Genomic DNA, 10000 nt, shown 5'->3' with positions numbered 1-10000 from the left:
AACATTTCTGAGATATTTAATTTTGGGTTTTCACAAGCTGTAAGCCATAATCATCAAATTTATAACAAATAAAGGCTTTAAATATCTCGCTTTGCATGTAATGAGTCTATATAATATCTACGTTTAACCCTTTAAGTTGAATTACTGAAATAAATGAACTTTTGCACGATATTATTTTTTTTTGGAGTTGCACCTGTATTTAGTACTATCTGTCATACTGTGGTTCAGGTGTTGGGGACATCAATCAATTTGCCCCGAAACCCGTAAACATGATAGCAGCTATATTTGTGGTGCAGTGCTTGATCCCATGCTCATAGAGCATTAATATTAATCCTGATTAATCTGTAGTGACTCCAGTAGAGTAGGCCTACTGTCCAATCCATAATTGAAAAAAATAGAGATTAAGTATCAACTATCTCACCCATAAAGATGTTGCACTAATTATTTAATAAAGGAGCATTTCTCACAACTCACTGTCCTGTGTTAGGTTCAATAAATGACTAGCCTATGTTGTAGGCTACTTTATAAGAAGCAGTAACATTAAATAGGCCTACACCTATAATCTCGTAAAGCTAGAAACAGTAAGAGTTGTTTAAACCCTAAACGGTTGGTGAAGATGTTGGGGACACCAATCAATTTGCTCAGTTTGCCCCCAAAACCCATCCACATGATAGCAGCTGTCCTCATGGTGCAGTGTGTCATCCTGTGCTCGCAGAGCATGTGGATTAATCCTGATATCCGGTCTTGAAATCAGGGTTTGGCCTGACTGGAGATGAAAGGGTTTGTTTGTGACATGATACAAGTGAGTATACTGTATAGAAGTGAGTATACTGTATTGAACATTCTATTGCCACCAACCTTTCCAAAAGTCTGACATTTGTAAACCCTGCATGGGATAGTAATATAATGGATTTTTCTATTGCAATGGGGCAGTACAAAAAAACTTCATGAATAATAATGCATGAACAATGAGCTAGCTATGTTTATATTACATTTTGGCATTTAGCAGACACCTTTATCCTAAGCGACTTACAACAAATACATTTGTCTAAGTAAACTAATCATCTATCCATCAGTCATCGCAAACAAAAAGTCATCTACTGAAACAATAACAATCCTCATAGATAGGTGAAAAGACAGCTGTATCCAATTATGTGTCAACATTGACCAATTTGTTTGTCACCTATATTGCCCAATGACTGTAGATGGAATGGACACATTGTAGTCTGACGTCGCCTGATTAATTTCAATGGTAGTAGCTTGTATTGCCAATCACCAATGCTTCTATCCGTACACAGAACGTGCTCAGTATTCACTCTTGTCTAGAACAACACGAGATGAGCGAAGGAGTAAACAACTGGGTCCTGGTATCCTGTTGCCTGCCAGAATTGGGAGAATAAATCCCACTATATCTCTGAAGAGGGACATACTGGACACTTCAATACAGCCGTCAATGACGCAGCTTTTGTAAATACTGTCTCTACTTTCCTCAGTGTAGAAAGGATGGAGGATGTTGGTGGAAAAGACCCACGTCTAGTCTCTTCTCATTTATGGGGTTTAATAACCCTTGTCTTGCATAAACACTGTTGAGTACAGACTAGCTCCAGTGTTGCATCACAACAGGAGTTCCATGCTGGGACCATAGCTACGTACAGTAAAGTAATCTTGATCAATCTATCTTGTTTTCTGATTTGATCAACTTTAGTTCTATGATGTATAAAACTCAAGTTGATCAAATTGGAACTAAAACGCATAAACCCGATAGGCAAGATTACAGTAAATCCATTTGTTTTGCTATTTTTGTCCTCAGTACTCACACTGTACTCTGTATGTAGTCACACATATCTCTTCATTTCTACATTTCCTGCAATTCTGTTCGTAATGTACCCAGCAGATGTGATTGCTTTGTGATGTTGCTAAACAGTCTTAAATGTCAAAGGTTTTGGGGTCGACCACATTTGTTCCTGTGACATTTTAGAGGGAGTGATAAACAAATAATCGTTGGCCTATCAGTTCAGAGTGCAACATATTTGTATTTCATCTTAGTATTTGGGGTATACAGTTATTAACCCCATGCAGAATTGTCATGATTTCTTCAGACACTCATCAGTGATACCTAGATTCTATTGAATAAACAAGGTCTACTCCACTCCACGTGTTACAGCAAGTTCTACTATTATCATAACTGTTTTTTTTAAATGTTTGTTAACCTTTTACATTCTAAGTGGATGATTCAGGAGACACCACTTCAAATATAAACGATTTAATCATTTCAATAGGCCTAGTGTGTGAAGGTTTTCTCGTAAATTAGTAACAGACAGAGCTCGAGTTCCCTGAGAGAGTTTAGTTTTGTACATTGTAATCACATCTGTTGGCTCTGTAATGGATCTTAATGAGTGCAGGTGCATTCACAGCTTGACTTATTCCACTGGTGACTGCCCTTGCCCCTGGCACATCTTAGTGAAAACCAATTGAACACAGTAGCTCCTCATTGTTCAATGTACACTGAATCAGTCGACTTACTTTAAATAGGTTTCTACAGAAGTATTCAATTTGATCACCAACATGATTTCCTTTGTTTGTTTGTGTGTACGCCGGTATTAGATAGTTGTTCACTCTTTTCAAATATTCTTTCTGACAGTTGGTTTCAGACAAAGCTAAACTATAATGCTATGCTCTGATAAGGAGTCAGGCCCTCTGGTCTGAAATGTTTGAAAAGATTGACCACCCCTTAGATTGAGGAGCTGTGTTGCTTTTACTACCCCCCACACTATCCACTATACTATACAAATAAAACACTGTGCTTACTCTATGCTATGCTATACCTATCCTAATATTTCCTATCTCTGAACCTTATGTACCCGAGGGTTGTCATATTGCACATAGTGTTATTGCACATTCATTTAAAGTGTCGCAGTTTGCAGGTTTGAAATGTTCACAGTTGTGTTTCAGTATTGCACTTGATTTCAATCTAGTAGCTGCCATCAAATTGTCTAGAAGATTGTCCAGGGCCTAGAACCTAGGTCTTTGCTGTGTTCAGGGCCTGAGTAGTAGTAGTAGTATGGCCTGTAATAACCTTACATTGTATGGCATGACCAGAGGCTACTCCCCTTATTAGTCATCGGTCACATCCTACATATTGATGACATCTGGTTTATCAGTAACTTTCGAATCCCTCTCTACCACAAACAAGCAAGTGAGATGTGATTGGTTGCTTGGAGGAGGTGGTGTGTGTGTGTTTGTGTGTGTGTGTGTGTGTGTGGGTGGGGGGGTGTTACTTGTGGTAAGTGTGGCTTGATCTAGCGAGTTTGCACATTTTAGTCCAAACTGAGGTATAAATATCCTCTATTCTTTTCATTTGGAGGCGGTGTCTGGTCTCGAGATCTCCTTCTCTCTGCTCTTCTGACATCTCTGATATAGGTGAGTTCTTTGTTCATGTCCAGCATGTGATTGTTATACATTATTTTGTCGAAACAATACATATATTTATAATATATCATTTATATCATTTTTTGGAAGCATTTTAAGATGATCTGCATTTTGTACAACTCCCGTTTTTTGCAAATGTTGACCTACTTCTGCTAGCAAGCAAGCAACTTCTTGACATTTGTATCTGTCCTCTTTAGTACGTTTTTATGTTACCAGAGTTATTGGTTACTGGTGAATTGGTCCATCTCTTTAACAGTAACAAAAGTACCTATACATAGGTACACACACATACACATACACCCATATACATACACTGAGGACCGAATTGTAGAGAATGCTTTTATCCTCCACTCTGAGTCTGAGCAGTTTGAGGACATCACCGGATCATTTTATGGCTTCATTCAATTTGAACTAACTAAGTGACCTTGGTGACCTCACTAGCATGAGTGGGTGCCCCCCCCCCCCCCCCTATAACAAGATGATTCAGTTAGATATTTCATCATCCATGCAAACATGTTTTTCTACCACAAGTTTGAATACCAGAGGTTGACCTTATAAAGCTTTGGCTCTCGATATGTTGATCCCTAAACTGAGTAACAAGCCTCCTTCAATACATTAGGTCCACATAATGGATTACTGTTAGAGGGCCTACTATTTCTATTAGTTACACAAGATGTCCCTACTGTACAGTATAGTATGTTTTATGGCCACTGTTCAGGCTTCTGTCTGGGTAGGCTGGTGGAGGGAGAAATCGGGGGACGGGCTCATTGTAATGCATGGAACGCAATGAGGAATGGCATCAAACACGCGTGTGGCTGGACATGACCTTGTGGTTTGATGGTCTGATCTGCTGTGATGAAAGATGTCACTATAGGTTTGCCCTGGATTTTTCCAAGAAAGGTGTGCAGTCCAAATCCCAGCTTAACCCACTTTGTGGTTCCTCTCTGTGAGTGTCTGCCTGCCTGCTGACCAGCCTCCCCTGCTGCTGACGTCCCCCCTCTGAGAATAGCCTGCTGTGAGAGAGGGGTGACAGCAGCTGGTGAAAGGGGGAAAGTGAAAGCTGGTGAAAATCAGCAACCGACCAAATGTTCAGACTTTTATTCGGAAAAATATACAGTACCTACCAGTCAAAAGCTTGGACACACGTCCCCGATAAGTGTGTCCAAACCTTTGACTGGTACTGTAAACTGTCTGAATCCATTGCATTATTACAATATTTTGGCTCGACTAGCGAGTCTGTCATTGATTTTCAACAACAGCCTCAGTAAAACAATGTGTTTTGAATCAATGCTCTTTTAAAGATGATTTGAAATAAATTAAGTCACCACCCACAAAAGAGCTACAATTTTCCGTTCCAAATTTATTTACATTTTTCAGAATAAAAGTCTGAACGTTTGGTCGGTTGCCGACTTGTTCCCCCTTTCACCAGCTGCTGTAACAGAAAGTGAGAGAGTAAGAGAGAGGGAGTGAGAGAATGAGTGAAGGCGAGAGTGGGGAGCTTAAATGTCCAGGCCTCTCTAGAAGATGCCGGACGGCTCTCCTGGGATTGGGTGGGGGGGGGGGGGGGGAGACAGAGGGTGGGGGGGGACAGGGGGTGGGGTGGGAGGAGACGGGGGACAGAGGTCAGGCAGATGGGACGGCTTTGGATCTTTCTTGAGTTAATGTAGTGCTGCATTGTTAGCTTGGTTAGTTCGCTTTTTTGTCTATTTTTAGGCTTAATGTAATCACTTTGTACACACACTCATGCACGCTCGTGCACACCCACCCAAATACACACATACACTTTACCTGATTGGACAAGGCTGCAGTGGTCACATTTGTGTTACGTTCTAATCCTTTGGTCGGCATATAATGATCAGACTTTTCTTTCTTAAATCAATTACACATCTAATACAGCTTGTTTTGTGAGCCTGCTAACAATGTAAAGTAGTGTTATAGTTAACTAGGTAGCAGTGGGGATTACTCACTGAATCCATTGGGTTGCAGGAGTTTTTGGCTTGACTAGCGACTTTGTGTCGTGATTCTCAACAACATTGAAACGTAGTTCTGTGTTTCAAAAGAAAAGTCCATCACAACAAATGACATGAAGTCATCACTCAATTCATATACTACTATGAATGTTCAATGTTTCAATATCCAAACAACCTACAGTAAATGACCTTATGTGATAAGTAGCCGTGAACTTCATCTTGGGAATAAAGATACATCACAGAATATCCAAAGTAATTTTTAAACAGTTTACACTATGAAGAACACAGCTAGGTAGGCCACCACCTACACAGAGCACTAGGAACAGACTGTGCTTCCTGTTTGTTTGTTGACTGTGGATGACAGCGTAGTAGAGGATGTCACACTGGGGCTGGCGACGTCAGTGAGTGTTTGCCTAAACGTCAGCGCAACCCCATTCTTGCACCACACCAATGAATGAGTTTCCTTTAGAGTGTCGGGGGCCAGAAAACGTGTTCAGATTAAGGGTTGGGGTTAGTGAGGTGAGACCCTGATAATGATAATGATGATACTATTTCCATCACAATCTCCCAGTCGTCGTCTTGCAGCATCAATGGAACCAGCAGAGTAGAGGACAGAGACACAAGGATATTTCAGGTAAATTTAAATTATTAGATTTTTTTCTTATTTGCTACCATTCTCTGACGAAAACTGTCTCATGGTTGACATGGGGAGAGATCATGTGAGCTTTACTGTGCCACAAGGCTTTGTAAGCATGGCATGCTTAAACTAATAACTAGAAATCCTTCCTTCCTTCCTTCCTTCCTTCTGTCTTACTCTCTTTCCATTATTATTTCCTTTTTTGAAATCACGGTGCTTTCCAGGCTGACAGCACAGATTAGCCCCAGAAATGTGAAATATGAATTCATAGATGTTGACTCTTTTTCGCTAAATGATTTAGGAATAGAGTGTGTGTGTGTGTGTGTGTGTGTGTGTGTGTGTGTGTGTGCGCGTGTGTGTGTGTGTGCGCGCGCGTGTGTGTGTGTTTGTGTGTGTGTGTGTGTGTGTGTGCGCGTGCGTGCGTGCGCGCGTGCGCGCGTGCGTGTGTGTGTGTGTGTGTGAGTGTGAGGCGGGGAGACTCAGGCAGATGTGTGTAAGCTAATGCTGTCTGAGAGCAGCTGGGCAGGGCAGGGCTAATAGACGAGCAATAACATGATGACATCACCCAGAGAGAGAGAGAGAGAGAGAGAGAGAGAGAGGGAGAAGAGAGGAAGAGAGGGAGAGAGTGGGGGAGCGTGCGGGCGAGCGAGCCAGTGCAAGGCAGCAGGCGGGAGTGGGGCTAGCTCAGATGCAGAGCGGCGTGAGAGTGAGAGAGCGCGCGTGTGTGTGTGGGAGAGGACCGGACAGCGCTCAGTCAACACTGACAGGGAGGGATACCACTCTTTTCGGGGGAAGATTTTGCCCGATTTTTTCCCCTCTCTTCCAACACACCGCCTCTCCCCCCCTCCTCCTCCCCTCTCCCCTTTCCCCTTTCCCCCATCCTCCGTCTGCCATCCTCCCCCTCCTCCTCCTCTCAGCCTCTTTGCTCCAGGCTGCTCCTCCGGGCATGCTACTTAAGCCAAAGTATGGCCGCTTTCGCAACGACTCTGTGACCTCCTCCTCCGACGACCTGATGCAGAGCTTAGCCATGAGTGGGAAAGTGGTGGCCACCCCGGTCGTCCACCCCTCCTCCTCCTCCTCCTCCGCTCCTCCCAGCCTGCCGCTGCCCCCCCTGCCTCCTCTAGAGCCCACCCCCCCCAGGTCCTCCTCCTCTGGCGCCGCCGCGGCCCTGGCCGACTCCCCCAGCCTGGACGGGGACCAGGACGGCACCACCACCTTCTGCATGCTCATCCCCAGGATGCCCCAGTGGAAGTTCTCCAACTCCCTGCTCAGCCGGAGCCCGTCCAACTCCAGCTCCGGCTCCGGCTCCAGCAAGGACTCTGGCAAGGCGGCGGCGGCTCCCTCCGCCTCCACCTCCTCCTCCTCCTCCTCCAGCGGCCCCGTGGCCAGCCTGACCGCCGTGCTGAACTCCTGTGACCCTGTGTGTGTCACCCCCTGTTCCCTACAGGCCATCAGCAGGCAGAGGGCGGCGGTCCAACAGGGCTCGGGCAGCCCGGGAGGCTCTAGCGGCGGCGGGGGGGTCGCGGAGACACACGGGAGCCCCGGGGGCCACAGCAGCTTCAACTCTAGGGCAGGGATGAGCCGCAGGACCAGGGTGGAGGGCATGTGGCTGGGAGGGGAGGACTTCAACCAGAAGGGGAACTTCATCCACAAGCCTACTCAGGGATGGCTGCACCCGGACAAGAAGATCACAGGGACAGGGGCCTCCTACATCGTCAGGGTGAGTCATCCTCCTCCTCCTCTCTTCTGTGTCAACCTCAACGGGTTTTATGTTTCAGTTTATGCATGATTGTTTGTGGAAATGTTGATGTAGAAGCTCTGTGTCGCAACACTCGAGTGTGTTGAGTGTGTGTCAGGGCTCGTTTGTCTTGCCTGTCGATTGTTGTTGCGTGATTGAAATGTCACATTGCGTACAGTGGGATGTTGTTGAGCAACACACCTGCAGGGCCGTGATCAATTCAAACCTCCTTGTGGTATTCAGGCTTTAACAATGGATATATTTCCATAAAGGACATTTCATTCCTTGCGAACATTCATCTCTGACAACACCCTCTGTGGGCTTGTATGGGACACAGTACAACAGCAGACTGCCAGGCAGTTTGTTATGCAGCTGGACTGTGTGTGTGAGCCTGATCTGAGGAATACATAATTTAATCCAGATAGATGGCTTTGTGTGGATGGGAGACTGCGTCATCCTACAGGCTTTTCAGGGTGTGGGGGGGAATAAACAATTCAATTATTATAAACAGGGACATAAAAATGCACATGGTAAATCCCTATGAGCTGCCATACACAATGTAAGTTGATCTGCAATTGTTATTGTGTACAATGCACCATGTTTTTAATGTGCTCTCCATCTCTGGTTTAAATCAAGTGCTTTTGTGTGCAGTTTGTGTGTGTGTGTGTGTGTGTGTGTGTGTGTATGTGTGTGTGTATGTGTGTGTGGGAGTGGCGTGTTTGATGGGTTTGTCAGATTGTTTACGCCAAAGTGCATCGTACGATTTCACACACGCAATCGCTAATCATACCCTAGCTGTCTAATGGTCATGGCTAGGACACTAGTCCTGCATGAGTTTGTTTCTTCTTGTTTTTATCTCACATCGGGTCAAACAAACTACACTTAGCATCAGGGAAGGATGAGCTCTCGCCCACCCCCCCAAAAAAGCTTGCATTGTTCAGCGGAAGAGGTGTCTTTGTGTTGTCATTACTCCCACGTGTCTGGCAGAGAGGCGTTCTCATTTCCCTGAGTGTCTGCTGGGCGCAGGCTGAAGATGTCTCACAAAGGGTTACCGTCCTGAGCAGACTGTTTGACGTCAATGTCAATGATCTCCCCTCGGCGATCCCCCTCCACCCCTCCACCCCCCCGCAGCCCTCTCAACCCCCTCCTCCCCCCCCCCCCCTCACCCCACCCCCCCAACCCTCAACCAAACCACATCGGCCCTTGATTAGCCCAGTCTAGGGCCCAGGCACGCTTTCTAACGACATTACACAGGGCACCATTCATTCCCCTCTATTCAATTACTTTTAATCACAGTCATTTGGATCACATGTGGCCGAGGCGGAAGGAGGCAGGACGGTGGCACGGCACTGGGCCGCAGGAGAGAGACCCGGCGGAGTCCGTCTTTATTAACGTTGAGTAGCATCCGCCGTCCGGGCAGAAGAAGGCTCTCAGCGGAGGGGTTCCCCCCCCCCCTCCGTCCGGCTTTAGCTTTCACCACCTTCACACCTCGCCAGTCAACCACGCCTGACCCTTCCTCTACACAGCCTCGACGTGCAGCACGAGAGAGACGAGAGCCCTTTCGTTTAGCCTGCCATTAGCACTCTGTTGCCGTCGATGACAGTCCGACTTCGATTCAGCTCACACACAGTATACTCCAGGGGAGGGGAGGCTGGTGAAGGGGAATCGGAGTACAGGTTCATTGGAACGCGCGGAACGGAATAGGAGTGGTTATTAAAAACACGACACGGTTACTTCCCGTTCCGTGTGTTCCAATGAGCCCCGTCCTCTGATATCTCAGTGGAGGCTAGCGGGAGGTAGAATTATTCGGAGGACGGGCTCATTGTAAACGCATGGAAGGGATCTCTGATTTCTGCCTCCACCTTCACCTCCCCCCTGCTCCACTAGTACACTCAGACCCATGTACATGTATGGCGTGTCATGTGTCATGCGTGTGTTCTATACTGTGTGGTGGTTTGCGCGGGGAGGAGAAGCCGCGGTGAATGCATTAGTGTCAGTAGGACAGGCACATTTCTGCTGCGCTCGGCCCTTTCTCTCCCCCCTCTCTCCGTCACCGTGCCCCCCCACGGTCTCTCACATTCTGCTCTGCTGGAGGGAGACAGAGGCAGTTTCCTCCCTGTCACAGAAGCTTCCTCTCTGCCCACGCAGCCAGCCAGCCAGCCAGCCAGCCAGCCAACCAACCCCGGGAGTCAGGCTCATGCCATGTCTTAATAACAGCTGTGGTGT

General features: G+C 46.3%; 1 protein-coding gene across 2 annotated transcripts in view; it reads left to right on the top strand.

The window, feature by feature from the left end:
- The first annotated feature begins 3361 nt into the window (after positions 1 to 3361).
- The window catches only part of shc2 (SHC (Src homology 2 domain containing) transforming protein 2), a 19643-nt gene continuing 13004 nt past the window's right edge, over positions 3362 to 10000 (top strand). The window contains exons 1-3 of one of the 2 annotated variants that reach the window (XM_080535455.1): positions 3362 to 3420; positions 5971 to 6033; positions 7484 to 7756. In XM_080535455.1, the coding sequence (XP_080391581.1) occupies positions 7613 to 7756 (144 nt within the window). In that variant the 5' untranslated portion in view covers positions 3362 to 3420; positions 5971 to 6033; positions 7484 to 7612. Of the gene's footprint in view, positions 3421 to 5970; positions 6034 to 6777; positions 7757 to 10000 lie in introns of those variants that run through there. The other variant, XM_080535454.1, reaches the window with a different exon arrangement.

The sequence above is a fragment of the Nansenia antarctica genome, assembly GCF_963989245.1.
Source record: "Nansenia antarctica genome assembly, chromosome: 7".
NCBI classification, from domain to species: domain Eukaryota; kingdom Metazoa; phylum Chordata; class Actinopteri; order Argentiniformes; family Microstomatidae; genus Nansenia; species Nansenia antarctica.
This window is presented reverse-complemented; position numbering and strand designations above follow the sequence as displayed.